Genomic DNA, 24,307 nt, shown 5'->3' on the forward strand with positions numbered 1-24,307 from the left:
TACAAATGACCAAATTCTTTCGTCCTTTTATAGCCATTAGATAACGCAACACCAGCGACCGTTACGTCGGCTGAGAATTCGTTGAACGAAATTCTACACGGTATCTCCCGTGTGCATTTACGATGTCGGCTAATTAGTTAATGATCAAAGCCAAGACAAGAGAGCGTACGATGACGTCATGTTGTGAATCGAGGGCTAGCGTTAATTATCAAGTGTTGATCAATTATCCCTGTGATCATTTCGCGTGGTATCGAGATTTCTTCGACAACGAATGGCTTGTCATCACGCCACCGTTTTTATTACATGTGAAATTAACCTACGCTATGAGGGTCCATCATCGCGGGAGAGTAATTAGGTGATAATTATCGTGCGCTCGTCAGAGATAGCGACTCCTTGCTTAATTTGATTTTAGTTACATAGTAAAATTTGTTTATTTTGCTTTGTACATAGTTGATATAATTTAGTTAGAATATTTAGTATATTCAGTAAACAAATTTTGCAGTAAAAGTAATTTTCTAGCAAATTAGTAAATAGATAAATTTGGTATAATATCTATCGATGTGGTATATAATATATTCTGTAGAATTTAATTATAACGTTGTTGATAAACGAGTCATTTGAAACGATTTTATCCTTTGTTATTATCATCGCTAAGTTACAGATTTTTACGAAAGTGTCAAATTTATCATTGGTTGAAAAATTGCTTCGAATCGTCTGTTAATCAGTATGTAATAAGAACGTGACGAAAATAACATTACTACAAATAGATCAAATATATATACGTTTATAACATTTAGGGAGTGTATGTTTTAAAATGAATCAAATTGGATAATGGAAGAAGATTAATCAAGACAGAAGTTTCTTCTTTTAGCTGTTAACTTTATTTCGAACTCTATTTCTAGAGAAACGGGGTTCCTTAACCTTTCAACAGTTCAATACGATTATAGATAGTTGGGTTATATCCTATTGAGTATGTCTTAAAATATAATGTATGAAAAGACAATTTGAATCGTAATCAATTTTTCATAGCGTTTATCGTTGCTTCTAATCGGACAGAGATTCAAAATCCCTTGCATCGTGCTACGCTCTTTCGCTCTCAATACAACATTAAACCTTGAATAAGAATTATAACGTAGTATTAATACAATCATTATAACGTAATAAAGCTAATACATATCAAAATTCAGATACGAATTTAAAAATGTTCATCGGTTTCTATGCAAATTTAAATCCAAGATCATAGTATAAATACGATACAGAATTCCTTAAAGAAGAAATTTCACAAAAACGAAAGTAAAACGATCTTCACAAACGACATTTCAATTAAACTAGAAAAATCGAGTTCTCGGAGGGAAGTTTATAAAAATTTCAAAAAGACTCGTCGCCAAAGGAATGATAAAATTGTAAAATACAAGAAGCGTAATACAGACTCATGAAAGGGGCGTTCGATAAAGCAAAAGTTTTCGTGGAATAAACTCGTTTCGAGAGCAGTTAGCCGAATTACCCTTTTCGTCCGATATATGTATGAACGAAATATAATTCGAACAGAGAAATGGCAGTAGTAAAAGGAAAGCAGAGGAAACGTGACTGGTACGAATTACGCTATAATGGATGAGTTAGACGATTTTTAGCAGGAACCTGTTCGAAGGCGAAGAATCGTGATTGTTCGAACCAGGGCAATAGAAATCGCGCAAATCGAAGTTTCTCAATTTACCAGACGCTATTCGCCATACTATTTTTTTCTTTTCTCTCTCGACGTGTTCCTTTTTCTCGCGTTTATCCTCAAGGAAACGAAATTTCCTTTGCATTAGTAAGTATAGACGAATGAAGTAGACTTAAGGAGTTCGAAGCGTAGACGCGATACGTTATCGATGGGAGTGGCTGAAACACGCGTGAAATTTTAAACAGATGGAAGCGGCAGAAGTTTTGCTTCCCTGGTCTGCAACCGGCTTCGATTTATTCGCTCGAATAAAACACTTGAAAAACGGATCAGCGCGAGAAAACACGCTTTGTCTGTTGTGTACACTATGTTGTTTTACCTCATTTGTAATTCGAGAAGTGGTAATTGGTCATAATTTGAAAAAAATTAAATCGACATAGTATGTTGATGTGGAATGCGTGCGAAAATAAAAATTACAATTAAAAAAATAAAAATTAGTGAAACGTACTAGATAAAATTTATCTTTTGAAGGAACTTATATTTTTAGTAACAAAAATCTAGGAATTTACAATTAGTAAACTGGGTAAATGCATAACAATTCTAATTTTTATAGATACTGGTAAAAAAGTGAAACTTGAATAAAAGTATGTTTTATTTCTTAGATACTGTAACATGTATTTTATCTTTTATATTTGATACATTTTTGCGTTTATACTCATTCATATCTAATCTTGTGTATATTTAAATTTAGTATAAACGTATAAATCCGCAATTTAATAAATATTCGTTAATTTATAATTAGATTAACGAAAATCTAATCGTCTTTGAAGATCGAAATTCGTTGTAATTTTTTCCGATTTTAATACGGAAAGAATTTTCTGCATCTAATAAGTACAAATGAGAAAAAAAAATTTAAAGAAGGTGATTTTTTAACAAAAGATTTTTCATCGTTGATAGTTTGATGAAATGGAATCTGACAAATTTGTGCAAAAGATAAATTAATATAGGCGAGATATTTATTCGGAGAATTTCGTACCGTTGGATATTTATCTAGCAACTCGGCTCCGTTCTCTCGACAAAGGAACTTTCCCTCCACCTATAATTTTTCGAATGTATACCTTTTATTATTTCCATCCATATCGCGTCATTGATCTCGAAACACCAAGTTTGAGAAGATTCTCCGAACAATTTCTCTTTCCCTTTTTCTTCTGGCATGCTTCGGGAAGTTCCGAGACGTTATTAAGTAAAGTTATACCAGAAAGATAAAAGATTCGCCGGGGAAAGAAGAATAACTCAAATCTTCCTAGATATCTGATTAGATGACTGAATGAGAAGAACTGCCGTGTCTATATGGTATCTACTTTGCATGAGAGATAATAAGAAAAGGGATAAATGACTGGTACGTAGGAAGAAAACAGGTATTTTATAATAAAACTCAGAAATTTTCTTGCAACCTGTCTCGACCTCGTGTTTTTCTAGATATGAATCTTTACCCTTTTCGTGTCGCTATTTATATACTGAGAATACATTTACAATTTAAATGCTAATGCTTCTAAGTCAGTTTATTCGTTAATAAAATACAATAAAATGAAGTACATAATTTAAAATAACAAAATTTTATCTACAATTAATTATTTAATATATTTAAACTATAAGTATACAATAAGAATTTTTGATAACAAAAATTATAAAAATAAATTGCCTAAGAATATACTCATACACACAGTTTATTAACAATCGCATATTAAAAATAAATAATCAAAGATATACTACCGCATAAGGAATTGACGCGATATAGTCACATACATAGTACATGGAGCTTATGTACCTTATCAAAGAGTAGTGAATTGACTTGAGTGTGAAGATACCACGGAGCACTTGAGGATAACCAGGCGTTATTCCATGTTAAAAATCACTTGCCGGAGCTTCACGGAAGCAGTGAGTAGTCACACTGGCACTTTTCACGAGGGTTCGAATCCATTTCTACGTCTTCGATTTTTACCGAGCATCAAAGAGTCGAAGATGGTTCAACAACTTCAAAGTAACGTTATCAACTGCCTCTCAACATAGTGTCTGCCGTCGACGACGTCCTTCACCCTACGTTACCTACAATGATCTGTCGAAAGTGGTCTTTTCCCAAAATTGATTCTGACGACTATTACTTGACTACTGTGAACTTTTTTCCTGGAAACGTATTCGTTCCAACTATTCCTGTGGGCGATAATATCCAGAGAACAATGATAGGAAATGTACTGTTAGCTGTACGAATCTCCGAAACATTTCTAAGGAAGAAAAGTGCTTAACGGAATAAAGATTACAACAATAAAAGAGTATATATGGAAGAAGGAAAAATTGCGATACTAAAAAAAGGCAGTTATAAGAGCTTGATATAATAAAATAGATATTCGAAAAGAGACCACGAGAAACAAACAAAAAACACAGCATGAAGATTTAAAAATAGAATCACAGGAAGAAACAAGTATAGGATAGCTAAAAAAAAGGTGCACTAATGAAATAAATAAAGATCACCAAAAACAGAAGATTACCAGAAAAAAGGGAAGAATTCTATACAAAAGACGCGAGAACAGTTTCAGGTACAGAGATATCGGAAACGATGTACCATACAACATATATGACCACGAAAAAGGAAGTGTGTCTGAAAATAAAATATGGAATTTACAGTATTCTACAAGATATTAAAGTAAACAAAGAAAGACCTTTAAATTCCTAGAATATTCTGCCCTTCTAAAAAAAGCTCGAAAGTACTAGGAGTCTAGTTATGTTGTATCTAATATTATTTTGATACAAAATTATACGCGAACTCTCCAAATATCAATGCCATAGATTATAATATACCTACATATATACTTACTATAAAATTACTATATATATTTTATTTTCTGAGATATATTGAATAAAATTAAAAATAGTATAAGGAAATAACAGTCTATACATGAGATGACAATATATTTTCTTTCGATTATATTCATGTAAAATCTACAATTAATATTGAATCGTATGAACAAAATAAAAATTTGTGACGAAAGTTAAGAAAAGCTAAATAAAAGATAACCTAATAAGATTTTGAATAACAACAAGACGTTAAATAACCTTACAATCCTTAAATTCGATGACTACATGGCATTTGCGTGCCATGGATTCAACTAATTGAACACAAAACGCAATCCATATTTCACACCATATTTTTGTAATTTTATGCATTAACTCTCCTTTATTTGTATATGATTGAACTCCCAATGGACGTCTAACATGATCCCATAAATGTTCAATTCGGTTCAAGTCAGGAGATTGACTTGATCGCTTAATCATATTAACATTTTGTTCTAGAAGAAACGTCTTAATTAATTCAGTGGGACGTTCCAGGTCGCTATCGCGTCGAAATGACCACCGTGGCATTTTCTCGTTTGTAAATGGCAATATGCGAGATAGTAGAATATTGCAATACTCGAATCCATCCATAGTTTCTTTCATTTGTATTAGCGTATCATTACGTGAGAAACGATCCCACGCTATTACGTTATTACCGTCAAATTTCACAGTTCGTTTTAGGTATCTAACATTAAAATTGATTGCATGTTCATGTATGAACTGTTACCTCTTTGTGGTATTTTTAATTCCAAACAATGCATCTGAGAAGATAGAAAAAATACAATAATTTTCAAGCGATTATTATGTTTCTTGACTTTTGTCAGTAAGTGTATATATATCGGAAGAAAAAAAAACATAGAACTAGAATGAAATCCATTACCGTTATCGATAGTCCGTACATTCGAACTTTAAACCAGCAACTTCGAACCAGCGAACTTGAGAGAGGAAACTCGTCGCGGAAGTTGCTAGTTCCCGTTATTAAGCGGAATCGCGCAGACAAAAGGAGTTTTTCGGGGACGAGAAAAAAGTAATCCGGAGGAGCTGTTGGAGAATTTTCGATCGATCCCAATTTAACCATTTTCACGTGGATGCGTGAGTGTCAGTGTGTAACTGAATCAGGTGAACAACCGAACCGAAAGTGTCTTTCCAATGGCGTCTCCAACACGGCAAGCCTTGCATTCGTTCATATTGATCGCCGTCTTAAGGAGGAACGAATCGAAGAAATAGCTACTCAACACAGGGAATGTTACTTTAAGACCAGAAACTTAACTTTAATTTCCAGGAAATCAAGTTATTTCGAAAGTAATCATTTCCACGTCGTTGTGTCCACTTCAACTTCTCGAATACCCGGAAACGAATCAAATATGTACCGACTTTTCCCAGAAAGCTTCGACTCTTTTAACTTGCAGATTACACGGCGACTTCGAAATTTTTAGCTTTGAAAACAATCGTTCCTGTTGGGTATCGTAATTTCGATATCGATTACGCTGGCCCTTTGGAACGCTTATACCTTCCATGGTTCCACTTTTTTGTTATCTTGTATAGTTATTTCTTTGATCTCCACATGGTGAAATCTGTTTTTAGACGGAACTTTATTCCGCTGTATTGGATGTAAACGTTGGAAGAATAATTTCAGGAAAATTCAATATATAAATATGATATGTATAATAGGATCAGAAATTCAAAATATACGCATTATATAAAATACGTATAAGATGTCAGGATGTCGCGCTATTTAGAGGAGAAAGGAGCAGCGGGGAACCAAAGCATTGTAACTAGAGCGAGGTGTGAAACCGTGAAAAAGAGGAACAGGTGGATGGAACAGGAATGTTAAATCTGTGAAAGAAATATTAAGACGTTAGAACGTTTGGTAGAAGACTGCATAGAAGCAGAAAGAATAAACACAAGTCTGGAAAAGATTCCAAGGGATAAAAGATTGGAGCAGGTGGTGGAATGGTTAAGAAATGATAGAAAGAATAAGAGAGGAAAAATGTAAGGGACGAAATGGTGGAAGAAATACCAAAGATTAAAGTGTGCAATAAGCAGACATTTAGTAGTACGACTGGCGAAAGTAATAGTTTCAGGATAGGAAGAACTTCCAGCGTAGACTCTTAGACTCTTAGTATGTGGTATCTAGGTTAAGGATAGCATAAAAATGAAACCGAGTGAGAAGACCGGATGAGAAAGTGCGAAATTAGAAAAATTGCAACGAAGTCGAATTTCCTGACCACGAAGGCAAAATGAAATAAATTATTATTATTATTATTATTTTGCATGTATATAATTGTATTATGCGTTAATTGTATCGTAATTGTATTGTAATATTCGTAATATATATTTGCAATTTTGTACGTAATCAAAATACATTGTATATATGTATATAGCTTTTACAAGCAATAAATGATATTTGGTATATTATAATTATGGCACAGTTAGAAATTAGGCTCCATATGGATCGATTAAAGAGAAGTCTGCTACAGATTGTATTTTTTAATCGTCAAAGAATTTTAGAGAATTTTATACGATCATCGTTTATAAGATTCGCCAAATTATTTTTACCTGAGTGTGAAATACTCTTAGAACTTTCCACAACTTATTCGCTGTTTCCTTATTCATTGCTAAATTACGTCATGCGAGTTTTGGAAACCGAAATGCAACAAACCCAGCGCGATTGAAATCCTGCCACGAGCGCGCAGAACATCATCAATATTTTCTCGTTTCGTCGATTGAAAAATCGACAAGCGAAGCATCGATTTTTCAAGAGTCCTCGGGTTTAGTCCCGGCCGCAACCCGGCTCTCGAATAGAACAAAAAACAAAAAAAAGAAAGAAAAAGGAAGGGAAAAAAGACGGGAAAGAAAGCCCCTCTTTCATTCGTCTGAAATTTCCGATAGAGTCGACGAACGAGCGTGGCGGAAGATAATTTCGCAGACATCTCACCAGTTTCCGTTTCCTACCGTCGTCAGAATAGATAGAAAACGAGATAGAACGAGATCGGATAGCAGCAGAAAATGATAGTAGCAAAGGAGTATTTTCGTCAAATATTTACGCCGGCGATAATATCGACGCGTACACGCGAAAAGTCAAAAGAGTGAACTGGCCGATATTTTCCAACCGCGTAATATACAAACAGAGCCCTGCTATTCACGTCGATTTTATCGAAGATTTCTTGCGCTGCATACGCGATTCCGCGGTCGTATTCATAGTTGTTGACGTACTCGATCCATTGATCCGTTTGATTTATTGTCGTTGCAGAGGAGTGTACGGCGGACAGATGCAGCAAGGTGCCCTGTTCCCATGGCGGTAAGTGCCTGGCTACTGGAGGCGACACAGCTGTATGTCTCTGCCCCCTCGGATACACCGGCGATCTTTGCGAGACCAGAGTGGATCTTCAGGTAAATTTTCCCGGACCTACAAGAACTGTACGGGAACTATAGGAAAAGAACATGATATGTCATATTTCCTATTTTCTACAAGCCTACCTATTTCGAAACTCGGTATGTCGTCGATCGATATCACGTTATCACAATTGTCTTTTTATTTGATTTTGAAATTACACATGTGCCTCTTTCATCCTATCCTAAGATATTAAAATATCGTTTGTCTTAGTAATTATAACTGTAACTTCTAGGAAACATGATTCATTTCTCAAGTATTTTTAAAAGCTTGGCATTTTTTAATTTAACAGGTTGTTTCCATTATCAGTTATATTATATTAATATCCTTCTTTGTTCGTTTAATTGTAAAACGATATTGAAATCAGAAAACCGATAATAATGTACTTGTCACGTTTATCAACTGCGGTCTTCGTATATGTATATTGATTTGCTGATTTTGAATTACATAGGTAAAAATGTATTCGATGGAAGAGTTCTCTAGCTATCTAAGTAAAAAATAATTAGAAGCTGGCTACTATTATAAGTCGTTCTGTTATACTAATCAAGCGAATTGGTATATATATAGGAATGATCATTCGTAGAAATGTAAGTTATGAAAAAATGTCAAGTATTTGAAATGTATCCATTGATTTTATATTATATTAAGTATTGTTGAGATTACTGCACAAAGATATGCAACTTTAGCAAACTTCATACGAAGTAATCAGTATCGAGATCAAACTCAAAATTGATTTATAACAAATAAACACATTAAAATTATACCTGTAGAAAGGACTTAGATCAATAGTCACGTACAATGACACGAAGATTCTCAATCTAAAACGTTCGTACACATTCGATTACTGTGGACTATCATTTTTAATGTCAGAACGTCTAGGAAATCGATAACAAAACTCAAAGTTGTCGAAAGTATACTCTTAGAAAAATGTTAAAGTGTATTCTTAAAGATACATCAGGACACAGAAAGATGATTAAATCCGACTTAATGTAACACGAAAAGAACGTTTTTATATAAGATTTTTACATACAATATAGGAAAGTTTATATATATATATATATATATATATATATATATATGTGTATATATATATATCGTAAGCTGTTTATTCTTCACGTTTCACATTTTTGTTATATTTTTTTAATAAGATATTTATGGACTTTTTGTTATATGATACCTCAGTGTTATTTTTAGCTATTATTTTAGAGCATACCAGTAAATTTTGAGTGAAAATCCGCGGAAATATACAAGTGTATCATGACATAAATTTCGCTTCATAAATAAAGAGTTCAGTAAAAAAAATAGCAAGTGAATTTTTCCTAAAAAAAAAAAAACAAAAAAAAACATAAGACGATATATAAAATACTTACTAAGAAGGAAAATGATAATTCTCAAAGGTAATTTCCAAGACAGTTCTGAAGATAGTTTTCGAGGTTGAAATTTCAATTTCGGAGAATCTACAGGAGACGTTTCTAGCAGAGTTTATCTTTATCCCCAATTCTCTCTCTGCTTCTAAAAATCTTACTCATTTTTATTTCACACAATTTTCCTCCAAGACCGTAATAATAAATTCAGCTTCGTTTAATTTCAAAATTTCCAAAATCAATGAATTTAGATCCAAAGCGGAATTCAGAAATTATTTAATCGTATTAACTTCCAACCTTCAAGAGCGTCTAATACGGTGTCGGGAGTTATCGAACGCGGAAGGTGTAATAGTACCATTGGCTGAAATTACAATGTCGTAAATTTCAATGGAAACTTGTTTTCGCGAACCGATTTCGAATGTCGAAGCCATGAACGATTAACTATTATGGCTGCCACGATTTGAAATACGCCCGAAACGCTCAGGCGATTAATTAAATCTTGACCAAGCTCCCATTTCCCCGTAAACTTTACGTTTAATCCTTTATCGTGGCTCGAACCTGTGGTCGCGGATTGCGCGTGCTTTTGATAACATTTTCATGAAAAAATTCTATTGAACCTGCGCGGAGTTAAAGAGGAAACGATAGAGAGGGTGAGTTTGAATTTCGAGTGTTTGCTGATTCTGATTCATCCTGGTTGTTTACCAGCCGAGCTTCGGATTTAACTCGTTCCCCTATAACTTGTCGCGATCGATGCGATTTTGTGGAAATATCTTCTTTCTTTTTGTTTTAACGAATTAAAACGAGCTTAAGGTGTACACGGAGAGTGGAAGTGGGGAATCTGAATAGTATTGGTAGTTGTGGCGGTAGATTTATAGAGGGGAAATGAGATGAAATTGCGAGAGCAGGAATTCTGTTCTTTTTTAGGTTTCGTATTGGAAATATTTATTAAAGAAACTCTTTCTCTGGCAGAAATACTCTGTATTTTTAATCATTCAGTTTAATAGTTTGCATTTGATATTAACACTTTGCTTTTCTCATGATCTTTTTCGTAAACGTGTGTGGACGGACATTGTTTATTACCTTATTACAAAGCACTGAAACTTTGTATTATACATGACTTATACTCGACAATCTACCCTTTTACAAATTAGAATCGGAATTAAAGTTTAAGAATTTAATTTCTTCATGTGCAAATATAGACTGCCTCCGTTATGGTTTGCCTTAATGCCATCTTCTTAATCCGTATTCATAAAAATATAAATTTACATAAATGTCAATGATCACGCGCTTCGAAAACGCAATATCACGAACAAAAAGCGAATTAATCAATCGATACTCACTGTATTTTCGAGCTATCGCGGGGAGAAGCGGTCGCGAGAATACGCGTCAACGGGAGTCGTAAATTCCCGTTACGATTATAATAATCGACGCCACGAATAGTTCGATCCCCTGATTTCGGTTAGGATAATAGGGGTGGTTATTGTGGTATAACACTGGGATTCACAGAGTTATAAAAATATATATTTCCAACACTTTATACAATCACACAAAGTAGTAACGCCGTTGATTAAGATACAGATAACGAAGAGAAGGATTATTCTTAGATGAGAGAGTGAGAGCTATAAGGACTCTAGGCCTATGAGAGCTATAGGAGCTGTGAGAGCCGAAGTAACTCTCTGTCTTGTAGGCACTTTGAGAGCCGAAGGAAAACTCTGAGATATAGGAACGGTGAGAGCTATAGGGACTGTAGGAACTCTAGGCACCGTGAGAGCTGTAGGAAAACTTTTTTCTGATGTGATTACAGAGGAAAGCTCGGTATGAGTGTGCCCTTTGAACGAAGAACGCGGATTCGTTGCTCACATTTTTAGTTAGGAAAGTGAGGGCAATAATCCGCGATGCCGATTGGTTATGACCAATGTTGGGAAGGAAGATAGGAGGAAGAAGCCTCCTACCAACGTGGGTCCTAGGCGACATTGTTTATGGGAAAACTCGGGTTTTCCGTTAGGTAGATCTCCGCTTTTTACGTTAGGTCACTACCCGCTTTCTCCGTAATTCTTACGAGCGCGTAATAAACCCAATGACCTTTCTAAAAACCAGCCGAAAACACTTCTAGAATTAGAAAGTCTTTTCGGGCAGACAAATTGACTTAAACCATATGTGCGAACAATGCAGTTAGTATTTCAACTTTATAATGGGTTCTTGGGCCTATGGAGGGTTTGCAGGGCGGCACGTAGACCGTTGGCTGTCAAGCCGTGCGGGATGGAGTGCAGATATATTGCGTGACGGAACACTCGCCTCCTTGCCTCAATTCATTCGGTAATTGGTGCAATGTTATCATATACAGATTGCATCAACCAGATCGCATACGAACAATAGAAAAGAAGATCGGAAAGAGAAGACAAAAAGATATTCAATAAATCAGACGCGACAAAACATAACATAACAAACGACAAAACAAAACATTCAATAAAACAGACGCGGAGAAGGAGGATCAATTTTCTCCGTGCATACCTAATGGCAGTGAAACTGCTCGAGTATCCCGGAAGTAATATCGACTGACAAGCCGATAGTAATCTTATCAGATGCAGCTCCACGCGTTCACGAGACTCGCTTTAATGCTTCCGCCACTGTTATAATCGATACATGGTGTATATATATGTCGGGTTGGCGTTAAGATTAGAGTTAGGGTTAAGGGCGTGAAACGAGTCCTTATTGGCATTAGACGTGATCATTATGCAATAGAGGAGATATTTACTAGTGCAAATATGATTATAATAGAATTTGACAAGTAATCACGATAATTAGATACTCGAGAAGCTAATGACAATGATCCTAGATTCAATAACGAATCCGCGGTCAACGGGATGACGAACTCTACTCTTCTTTAGCGTCTAACTTGTACTCAATGTTAATGCATGGGGCAATCACTATGTATCCGAGAGTTACTTGAATCGTCGTTGAGATCGTACGGGAAGATAGTTCTCCATCATGGTAACGCTATCGAGGAAAACTATGATGGGTGTGTCTAAGGGTACGAGGTCATCGGATTCGTGGAGAAAAGTCTTCGTTCGGAAAGTGAGGGAAATTGACGTTACTGTTAATTGGTCAATTTCCATGTTGGTGGTTAGAGAAGGGTGCTAGCCGCCCTTAAGAGAAAGTTGCTATCGGGTAGCGTTGTTCGTGAGAAAAATAGATTTCTCCAATTTTCCTATAGTTGGAACAAAGACTGTTTGTCGGTTTGAATGACTTTCGTTAAATAAATCTTAAGATTTATAGCGGGTCCTCGGGCTAGCTGAACATGTACTGTGGAGACGCGTCAACATCTGGTAATCGTCTTACTCGAAGAATAGAGTCTGCGTGTGGCGAGCCACGGGACAGAAATCGTTGAAATGCTTACCGTCGTGCCCCGTCCCAAGTATTTCTTTTAAGGAGAGCTATAGAGTTACTTTATGCTTTTGTTAGACAAAACGTTCATCCCTTGACCGCGGCTACGTTCGGCGACTGGTTGTCGCCTCGAGCCCGAGCTCAATATCATAAATCTCAAATAAATACAGTCAGATCGAATGACAACAGTTTCTTAATACGGCTACGGTGGAATCTAGATTACAGTACTAAGGGGTCTTCCCAAAGTTCCAAAGGGAAGGTTCCGGTTTTCTTTCATCTCCGACATATATATATATATATATTTGTCGGATTGAAGTCAGGATTAAGGAGAGGGGTGTTTAATGAATTTTCATTAGGGTTGGCCAGTGCCGTGATACGATGAAGAGTTTATTAGCACAGACTTATTAACAAGATTAGGCACTCGTAGCACTAGTGATAATGACCTTAGGTTCGAAACGAATCCGCAGTCCACGGGACTCTTTTATTCTTTATGCGTCGGCAACGCCCAGGTGGCACTCTCAGTTAGCACGCGAAGTAAGCACTATATCGAAATGATACCTTAATCGATGAAATTGTACTCGAAGCTCTCACGGTGACGCTGTCTAGGAAAAACTGTTCTACTCTCTAGCGGCTCCAGGTCTTTTATATTCGTGGAGCCAAGTTTTCGTTCGGAGAGTGAGGGAAATTGCCGTTGTTGTTAATTGGTCGGTCTTTGGAAGTGTCCTTCACGGAAAAGACTGTTTGCCTATTTTCGTTAATCAAGGTTTAAGGTTTATGACGGGTCATTAGGCTGGCTGCAGATGTTTTGCGAATATGTCTCGATAACCGGCAATCGACCTACCCATAGAATAGGGTCTGTTTATGACGAGCCATGAGACAGAAACCATTAGTGTGCTTACTGTCGAGTGCCGTTACAACTATTTCTTTTTATGGAGGGCTATAGACTTTTCCATGACTTCGTTAGAAAAATGTTCGTCCCTTGACCGCGGCTACGTTCGGTGACTGGTTGTCACCTCGAACCCAAACTCATTCTCATAGATTGCAGGCAATTACAATCGGGCTGAAGGACGGTGATTGTTTAACTACGGCTATGGTGGAATCCAAACTACAATATTAGGGGTTTTTCCCCGGTTTCAACGGAAGGCTCCGGTGTCTCTCTATCTCCGACGCGGCCATTCTGACTATCACACGTCCTCGTGTGTAACTAAAATATTGAATTTTCTAACATTAAATTCGATACAATTAATGTTATTTACAATTTGATTAAATATCCAAATAAGCCAAGGGTCCAGTGTAACAACAAAGTTCTGTTCGAAGGTTTGATAATAAGAAATTAGGAAAAATTAAAATTTAGTATTCAAGGTGATAGTTGCATCCTGCAGGTTATCAGTCGGGTCATAACGGCGAAATGAACCAGTCTCGATTTCGCACCCCAATGGATCTCGTTTTTCTAGATCGCACGACCACACCAAACTTCGTAACACTATAGCTCATGGTGCGCGTGAACACATCACTTGCCCCTTTACCGAGCTTCATAACACTATAGCTCATGGTGCGCGTGAACACATCACTTGCCCTTTTACCGAGCTTCATAACACTATAGCTCATGGTGCGCGTGAACACATCACTTGCCCCTTTACCGAGCTTCATAACGTACTCCGTAAGGTGCTACGGTCTTTGTGCTAAGGATCTTCCGAGATCGAGGTACTCATGTCGTCGTGGTCATTGTTATTGCCGTCACTACCGACGTCCAACTCAACGGGAACGCGACTGTCCGGCATTTTTCTTAATCTGTCATGACTGTCTTTATATGATCGTTTGCCGTCTAGCGTTTTTAAAATATATCTATCTCCGTCCAAAATCTCTGTTATTACTAATGGACCCTTGAATTTTGGCTCTAGCTTGGTTTGGTTTCTTTCTTCGTTTTTTCGTAGTACGAAGTCGCCGAGGTTAAACCTAACCACTTTAGCTTTGTTCCTATCAAATCTTTCTTTGTCGTATTGGGCGTTACTTTCTATGTTCTGTACGGCCTGCTGTCTTACATCGGAGATGTCGACTTCTTTCTCTTCGATATTGTCGGGTAACAATAGGTCGTACGGTCTCGCCGATCTACCGATTAGTAGTTGTAAAGGGCTCGAATTAGTCACGCGGTTGACGGTGCAGTTCAACGCTAGCTGCATTTCCCCAATCGCGTCTTGACGGACTTCTCCGTTCTGGATTACATATCCCAAATAGAGTATCGACGTCTTCAGGAAAGAGTACTTAAAAAAGTTAAACGAAAACCCGGCGTTTACAAGGGTACTTAACACGATGTCCAACCTCTCTAAGGCTTGATCTATTGAGTCGGCAATAATTAGGACGTCATCCAAATAGACAACGACGTAGGAATACGCAAGGTCGCCCAGGGCATTAAAAATGGCCCTCTGAAAAACGGACGGTGCATTTTTCAATCCGAACGGCATCGTTACGTACTCGTACTGCCGGTCGGGTGTAACGAACGCTGTGTATTCCGTCGAATTGGGGTGTATAGGAATTTGGTGAAACCCGCTGGTCATATCCAGGCTAATAAAATATCTCGCCTCTTGCAATCTCGCGACTTGATCCGCAATAAGGAGTAAAGGGTGCCGATTCGCGACGGTACTTTGATTTAGCTCTCAGGGATCCACTCGTAATCTATCTGAGCCGTTTTCTTCTTCACGAGTTACGTAGGGCTCGCGAATGGCGAATTACTAGGCCTTATGATCTTAGTCTATAAGTCTATAAGGACTTCCTCGTACGGTGACGTTAGGATCAATTAATCGTATTTCTAACCGGCCTGTATTTACGCGAATACGTAGGAAACCCGTAACGAAAGAATCTTTGAATTTGTCGGGAAGAGAAATTGATCGACTTTTATTATTACCGTGTACATCAGTGTCAGCTTCATTAACGACGATCTCGTTTGCAGTAGTTTCATTACAGACATTAATTATTTTTGTTTTACACATAGCGAGGCTATTTTGTGTAATGTTACGTCAAAACCCAGACTTAGAGTTCCGCAACTAATCGCGATATCATATTTTCAATAACTATCAGCAAGAACATGAGAAATTATCTTCGATGTAAAAATCATTAATACACACAATGAACAAATGGGAGGCGTATGTTTAATACCGGTATTCCCTACTCCTCGCATTACTAATATGTCAGTCATTCTTTTGCCAGAAAATCTCGAGGCCACGGATTCTTTAATTAGTGAACGCTCGGCTCCCGAATCGGAGTAAAATGGAAACGACTCAACCTGGTGACTTAATTTACCGGTCGGGGCCTTCACCACGCAGAAGTTAACCTGGCGCTCCTCTTTCGTAGCAGGGTTTTCCCTACGTAAGGTCGGGCAGTTGGGCGCGATGTGACCCTCCTCGTTACACCCGTAGCAGGACATCTTCGAAGACGTGACAGCCCGGTTTTCCCCTGGTTTTCGATTGCGTTTCTCCGCCTTCAGTCTTGTCCTCCCGCGGCACTCAGATGCTTTATGTCCGTGTCTACCACAGTGGTAGCACTTGTGTCGGGAGTCAAAAGGCTTATGCCGTTTAGCTTCGGGACCCGCGGAGGAGTTGTTTACTGAAGACGCCGGCCTCTTCACCGAATCGGAGAGCGCCGTCATTTCGCCTGCGGACTGGTCCTCGGTCTTGATATCGCTTGTAAGTGCTATCCGTTGGACGCGCTGGTCCTGTGAACCTATATGAAGGAGCACAGCAGCGTTGGCTATCTCGTCCTTGGTACACCTTTCCCACCTCGCTATCAGAAAGGAACGTAAGCGGCTAGCGTAATCTCCCAGGGTTTCACCCTCCAGTCGTGCTCCATTTTTCATCTTCCATAGCGCCGTGGCAGCTGTTTCTTTCCCACCAAAGCGTGTAAGGAAACGGTCTTTAAACTTTGGCCAGGAGGAAACTTGAATAGCAGGTACTTGCGTAAGCCACTGCGCTGCCGAGCTTTCTAGAGCGGCACTCAAGGCACGAAGTAGCGCACTGCCTTGCAAAGGTTCTTCTTCCATGATCAAGTCAACAGTCGCACACCATGCGGCTGGGTCGGAACCCAAGCTTCCGGGGTTAAAACGCGGAAGCGGTACGGTCGTAGATGTTTCACTCGGTCTTTGCCCTCGCGACTGAGTCATCTGGCGCATGATGCCCATAAGTTGCTCCATCGTTACGTATGGCCCTGATCCCACTTCTGATGTCGGATTGAAGTCAGGATTAAGGAGAGGGGCGTTTAATGAATTTTCATTATGGTTGGCCAGTGCCGTGATACGATGAAGAGTTTATTAGCACAGACTTATTAACAAGATTAGGCACTCGTAGCACTAGTGATAATGACCTTAGGTTCGAAACGAATCCGCAGTCCACGGGACTCTTTTATTCTTTATGCGTCGGCAACGCCCAGGTGGCACTCTCAGTTAGCACGCGAAGTAAGCACTATATCGAAATGATACCTTAATCGATGAAATTGTACTCGAAGCTCTCACGGTGACGCTGTCTAGGAAAAACTGTTCTACTCTCTAGCGGCTCCAGGTCTTTTATATTCGTGGAGCCAAGTTTTCGTTCGGAGAGTGAGGGAAATTGCCGTTGTTGTTAATTGGTCGGTCTTTGGAAGTGTCCTTCACGGAAAAGACTGTTTGCCTATTTTCGTTAATCAAGGTTTAAGGTTTATGACGGGTCATTAGGCTGGCTGCAGATGTTTTGCGAATATGTCTCGACAACCGGCAATCGACCTACCCATAGAATAGGGTCTGTTTATGACGAGGATGAGACAGAAACCATTAGTGTGCTTACTGTCGAGTGCCGTTACAACTATTTCTTTTTATGGAGGGCTATAGACTTTTCCATGACTTTGTTAGAAAAATGTTCGTCCCTTGACCGCGGCTACGTTCGGTGACTGGTTGTCACCTCAAACCCAAACTCATTCTCATAGGTTGCAGGCAATTACAATCGGGCTGAAGGACGGTGATTGTTTAACTACGGCTATGGTGGAATCCAAACTACAATATTAGGGGTTTTTCCCCGGTTTCAACGGAAGGCTCCGGTGTCTCTCCATCTCCGACATATTTATATTTATGTGGCTTGCGTATAATCCTTTATATAATATTTTGTGCGTGCAAACGAAGTGGCATCTGCGGACGAGAGAACAAATATATAATACTTGGTGATGAGACCTGGAACTCTTCGAATCTGTGTATATGTATCTGGCAAAAAATTCGAATCGCTTCGGACATATGATTTAAAAGTAAAAACTGTCAAATATCTATCAATACAGTTTTGAAAGTTTTGAGAATTTAGATAGGTTTTAAAAGCTTGACGAGTAAACTGGGGATTTTTCTGTGTTTATGGAAAATTTGAAGATGTGAAAATGCACAGAATGCACGTGATATACAATAATATGTTACAAATATCCAAAGAACGGTACTCTTTTTTAATATTCAATAGGGAAACATTATTTTTATTGAAATTCCTATTTCGTAATCGTATTCATAAAAACATGAATTTGCGTAAATATCTAGCATCTACGATGGCGAGTATTCGATATTTTCTAAGCATTTTGATCTACTTTGTCCAAACGATACGATTGACATAAATTGATTGTGGGCTTTTATGCATTTTTATATTGTTATGAACGTATCTAGAGAAATGGAATTTAAATAGAAATTTGTTTCATCTGCCAAATATAATATGCCAATTATAATTATTTCATCTGCCAATTATAATAAATACCCTGTCTTCAACATTTTATATATTTTTATACGTCAACTTTGTATCTTTCAATTTCGCAAAAACGCATAAAAATCCGTAGTCTACGCATAAAATATTAAACAAAATATGGGAAGTTTGAATTATCATAAATATGAGACTCGAGGTTTTCCAAGACTTTCAAGAGTCTTAACTTCGAAGTGAATTTATTGCCACGTACACGATATAAATTCGAAGAGGGTCGAAATGTTTCAAGTCCTATCGCTAATTGTACTCGACGCTCGTTGTAACTTTACACCATTAAAAAGATGACCATATAGAATAGGAAGAAAATGAAAAAGAGACAACAGAAACGAGAAGAAAAATTTGCTATGGAAAATTTCGATCTCGCGAAACACGAAAAAAGCCCTCAAAAACACGTCACTGGTTAATTCGATACAAAATATCCCAAGTTCAGTCGCGTTTTAATCCGCTCGAAAAATGCTTCGATGCACGACATTCCGCGCAGGATGTAATTAAGCGTGATACTTTGCACACGATTTAACATCGTCGGCGATATCAACGCAATTTCCACGGTCTCTTTAAACGTTCTTTCGTTTTACATAATCGTTCCTCATATTTTACATGATTCCACTGGCTGGACGAGTTTCTCATTGCTTGTGCTCGAAAAAGTATTCCATAGGGATTGAACGCTTCAATTATCTCGGAGAAATATTTTCAGCTGCTTGTTTTTTATTTTCCGTGACGGCAGTTTATTTTTATGATTCTTCCAATGTATGTAAGATAGTATAAGTGCGTAGTGGGAAATATAAAATTTATCTTGTCTATCTCGATGTTTAAACAGAACTCGTTTAAACTGAACAAGAAATTTGCGATATTACTTAATTCAAACGCTTGAATCAATTTAATCGATGATTAACTGCTCGATTTATAATTTTCAGCCACGCTTACTGCACAAACATCCACAGTCTAATGATGCACAACTGATTTTACCTCAACTCTGGTTCATTCGAAATTCAAGATAGTTAAGTTTTTTTTTTTTTATTAGAATATTTACAATCAATTCTCGTTGACAATTTTCAGTAACTTCATTTGGCGTGATACAATGACATGGCTTATAATAGTTTTATATTGTTGGTTCTAGTAGAATCTAAGGATTTAATCTAGAGGGTATTTTCTTTTTAGTCTGCGGATCTGGTCCGTCGTGTCTAGTAGTTGGGTGACTAATGAGTTGTGGTGGTTGTTGACTCTTGCGTTATATCTGCTTCTAGACTTATATATTTCATCTTTGACTGTGGGTATCTTGAGGTCGCGGTGGATTGTTTCGTTGGTAACATATCAGGGTGCATTTATTAGGGATCTTAGCGTTTTCGATTGGAAGCGTTGGAGTATTTCAATGTTAGAATTACTTGCTGTTCCCCATAGTTGGATTCCGTATGTCCAGACAGGTTTTATTACGATCTTATAGAGCGTAATTTTGTTCTGCGTGTTTAGGTTGGAGCGACGGCCAATGAGCCAATAAAATATTTTGAGTTTGTCCCTGAGTTGCTTCGATTTGTCCATGATGTGTTATTTCCATGTTAATCTCCTGTCCAGAGTCATGCCCAGGTATCTCACTGTGTCCTTGTTAGGAATTGTTATATTGTTAATGAAAACCTGTGGACAGGTCTGTTTTCGCAGCGTGAAGGTTACATGTGTGGATTTTTTTTTCATTAATTTTGAAGACCCATTTATGGAACCACTTTTCCATTGAGTCGAGACCTCGCTGGACAGTGGATGAGGCTATTATCGGGTTGGCGTGGGACACTAATAGCGCTGTGTCGTCGGCAAATGTTGCTATGGTTATTTCTGTCGATATTGGTAAATCGGCAGTGTAGATGGAGAACAGAAGGGGTCCGAGGACACTGCCTTGGGGTATGCCCGCTTCTATTGGGAAAGTTGTGGTAATGGCGTCTGCGTATTTAACCATGAATTGCCTATTGGTTAGGTAGGACTTTAGGATGGAGTAGTAAGTGTGTGATAGGACTTTTTTAAGTTTGTAAAGAAACCCTTCATGCCATACTTTGTCGAATGCCTGTTGAATATCAAGGAATACCGCTGAGCAGTATTTTTTCTTTTCGAGGGTTTGGCTGATATTGTGTGTTATTCGGTGGATTTGCTCTATTGTGGAATGCTGCTTCCGAAAACCGAATTGATGATCTGGCAAGGTTTTCAGATTCTCTAGGAGTGGAAGGAGTCGATTCGTTAGCAACTTTTCGAATAATTTTGACAAAGTGGGTAGAAGACTAATTGGGCGACAGGAGCTAGTTTCGTGTATTGGTTTTCCGGGTTTAGGGATGAGCTTAATTTGTGACGTTTTCCAGGTTTTGGGATAGTATTCAAGGCGAAGAATTGCGTTGAAGATTGAAGAAATGAGTGCAATCCCCTTTACAGGTAGTTCCTTAATTGCTTTGTTACTTATGTGATCATGTCCCGGTGCTTTCCTGGGGTTCAGACGATGGATTAATTCAGTAACCTCTAGAGAAGTGAAAGATTTAATGGGGAGAGACATTTGGAAGGGAGAATGCAGGTATTCTGTTATTTCAGGAGCGGTATTGGAGGAATGAGGTTTAAAAACGTTGGATAGGTAGTTGGCGAAGAGGTTAGCTTTTTCTATAGGGCTTCGTGCCCATCTGCCTTGCGGATAGCGAATTGGTGGGATTATTTGCGGGGGACGCGTGAGTTTCCTGGAAGCCTTCCATAGTGAGTAGTTGGAGTCGGCAGAGGGGGACAAATTGACGAGGTACTTTTGGAAACAGTCATTTTTGTATTTTTTAGTGATTTTGTTTAACTTCCTGGTTGCGTTGTTTAGCTTGCGTTTGTCGTCCGGTGTTCTATGGGTTTGCCATACTCTTCTTAGTCTTCGTTTTTCTGTGATTTTGTTTAATATGTAATGGGGATATTCGTGTTTACTGATAGAAGTCTTAGTAGGTGTTGAGGAGCGGATAGCGTTTATTATGCTCGTGTTTAAGTATTCTGTGGCAGTTTCGATATCTTCCTTTGTTTTTAATGGGATTGAGGCAGAGGTTGAGCGATTAAAGACTTTTCTAAAGAGCTGCCAGTTGGTGAGTTGGTTGTGAATAAAGCCATTAGGTGGGTTCTCGATTATTGCTGAACCGACTGTTGCTATTACGGGGGAGTGGTCGGAATAGAGTTCAGTCGAGGAGTTGATTTGGACATATCTGGGCGAGATATTTTTGGTTATGAAGAAGTCGAGTAAATCGGGGATTTTGTTAGTGTCAGTGGGCCAGTATGTGGGTTCATATGTGGTGAGATAGTTGAGATTATTGGTGGTTATGCTTTTCAGGAGGTTTTTGCCTCTTGCTGTGACAAGTCTGCTGCCCTATTGGGTATGTTTGGTGTTATAGTCTCCTCCAGCTATGAATCTATTGCCTAGGGCGTCAAAGAGGCTGTGGAAGTTCTCTTTAGCAATCGAGTGTCTGGGAGGGCAGTATACTGCTGAGGTGGTGATTGTACCATGGCGGTCTTGTATTGCTACACTTGTGGCTTGAGGGTAGTCTTTCTGGAATGATGGAAGCTCCTAATGCTTAATACTGAATTTGATGATGATTCTGGTGCCGCCGTGTGCCTTTTCATTGGGGTGTTGGGTGTGGTAGAAGTTGTAGCCGTGTATTTTGAGGTAGTTCTTGTTGGTGAAGTGGGTTTTAGATATGAGCATTACGTCGATTTGCTGTTGTTTTAGGAATAGTTCTAGTTCAAATTTGTGCTGAGCTAGACCGTTGGCGTTCTACAGAGCTATACGCATTGGTTTTATTTTGCTTCTGTGCGTATTAATTTGTCCATGAAGAGTGTGAGTAGTGACAGCAAGTTGTTAATTTGCTCTGTTTGCTTCTCGATTAGTTTTTCGAGTCTGGTGAAGTTGTCTGTGTTTTGTGGGGTGGGAACACTATTTTCTGAGTGTTCACTGTGTGTTTTCGAGTTGTTTACGTTTCCTTGCGTTGCCTGCGCATAGGATACTGTTGGTGTGGTGAGTTTTTGGGGTTTAGGTTCTTGTATGTTTATGTCCTTGGGTCTCAGTTTTGAATACTTTATATTATGTAGTGTTTTATAGGCTGAGCATCCTTTGTAGTTCGCAGGATGCTCTCCTTGACAGTGGATGCACTTCGCGGGGGTTTCTGGGGATTTAGTGCATTGGTCAGTGGGGTGACTACCTGCACATTTTACGCACCGGAAATTATGATTGCAGTATTTCTACGTGTGGCTGTACCTTTGGCACCTTTTGCATTGTACTATCTCTTTCTTTACAAGATGTAGTTCGAACTTAACTATGGAGTTCATTAGCCGGTTGACGTTGTAGATTTCTTTGTTATTTTCTTTTTGTTTTATATCTATGAAAAATAGCGATAGTGGATTTTTTGTGATTCTATGTCTTATGTTGCTGATGTTAGTTACTTCGTGGCCGTGCTTTAACAATTCGAACTTTAGTTCGTCAAGATCGGCTGAGTGGTGGATGTTGCGTAGCACCACACGAAATGGTCTTTCTTGCTTGAGCTGGTATGTGTGGAAGTTGGCATTCAGGGTTTTTAAAAACTTCGTTAATTTTCTGTATGCGTCTGGGTTGGTCGGCAGGACTTTTACACTGTTGAGGTGTATGTAAGCGATTTAGGTTTAAAAACACCAGAGTATAATTAACTATGTAGTTTATTAAAGTATACCCTACGTGTACACTAGTTGTATAAAACAACTGCTGTCTTGATTCGTGATTACGTATAGATCGGCGCAAGGGAAGTATCGACTTAGCTGCTACTGCTCATGTCACTCGATAACAAAAGAATGCCTCGCTACCCTGTTTGCTATATTTATAATCATCGGAGTTGACAAAAGGCGTTGGGATTTTAATTTTGAAGATGTTCTCGAAAGATCCCAACGGACGCTGAACTCTCGACCTTGTTTACGAATTTTGACTTTTCAGGTAGTCGACTCGAGGGCATATGATCACGACAAAAACGACGGATTTTGATTAACCTTCGGTAACCGCCTAAGGTTGTCAGATCTATAATAAACTCATCTTTTTGTATACACGATTTTTTGTGTAGCGGGTTCACTGGACGGAAACCGTTATGAATTTTACCGATGAGTGCCGCTACACTGTTGTTGCTGATTTTCAATTTATATTCCTCCTTGCCGATTTCTTTTTGAATTGTCTTTGTCATTGATTGAATGTCAACGACATCGTCAATGAAGATTGGCGGGGGAGGGGTTTTTTTTTGTGTAAGTTGTGTATTTACCTCTGCGATTGTGTCCATAGCGACATCAGCCTCCAGTATCGCGAACCTGCTATGGGTGGTCACTTGGCTGGCTGGCGAGTTGGTTTGCCTCCCGCTCACATTAGTCCTGCTTGCTTCGAGTTTGCGTTTTTTCGTATGAGGGTCGTTTGCAAAGAGGGGTGTATTGCCCCTTTGTCACGGGAGAGGAAGAGCGACGTTGTTGTAACTAAGCTCCGTAGAGCCCGTTTGAGATGATTGGGCCATCATCGATCTGGTTAATTCAATATGAAAATACTAGTCGAGAGGCTATGTGAACACTTGGCTAGGTTTGTCGGATTCGCTTTCGAGAGATGGGCGTCATGTGTTGTTTTGTGAACTTCACAGGGCACCGGACACACGTCTGAACGCTTCGGCACTCACCAGCAAACTGAGATAGTTAAGTGGATAGTGTTCCGTCGCGTAATACATCTGCACTCCATCCCGCGCGGCTTGACAGCCAACGGTCTACGTGCCGTTCTGCAAACCCTCCATAGGCCCAAGAACCCACCATAAAGTTGAAATCCTAACTGCGTTGTTCGCACATATGGTTTAAGTCAATCTGTCTGCCCAAAAAGACCTTTTAATTCTAG

The 24,307-nt window shown here is 38.6% G+C and overlaps 1 protein-coding gene across 4 annotated transcripts in view; it reads left to right on the top strand.

Moving 5' to 3' along the window:
- Positions 1 to 24,307, top strand: part of LOC100648744 (pikachurin) — a 269,154-nt gene that overhangs the window by 216,302 nt on the left and 28,545 nt on the right. For all 4 annotated transcript variants that reach the window (XM_003395253.4, XM_048405926.1, XM_048405925.1 and 1 more), the window contains exon 9: positions 7,803 to 7,942. In XM_003395253.4, the coding sequence (XP_003395301.2) occupies positions 7,803 to 7,942 (140 nt within the window). The remainder of the gene's footprint in view (positions 1 to 7,802; positions 7,943 to 24,307) is intronic.

The sequence above is a fragment of the Bombus terrestris genome, chromosome 5, assembly GCF_910591885.1.
Source record: "Bombus terrestris chromosome 5, iyBomTerr1.2, whole genome shotgun sequence".
Classification (NCBI taxonomy): Eukaryota; Metazoa; Arthropoda; class Insecta; order Hymenoptera; family Apidae; genus Bombus; species Bombus terrestris.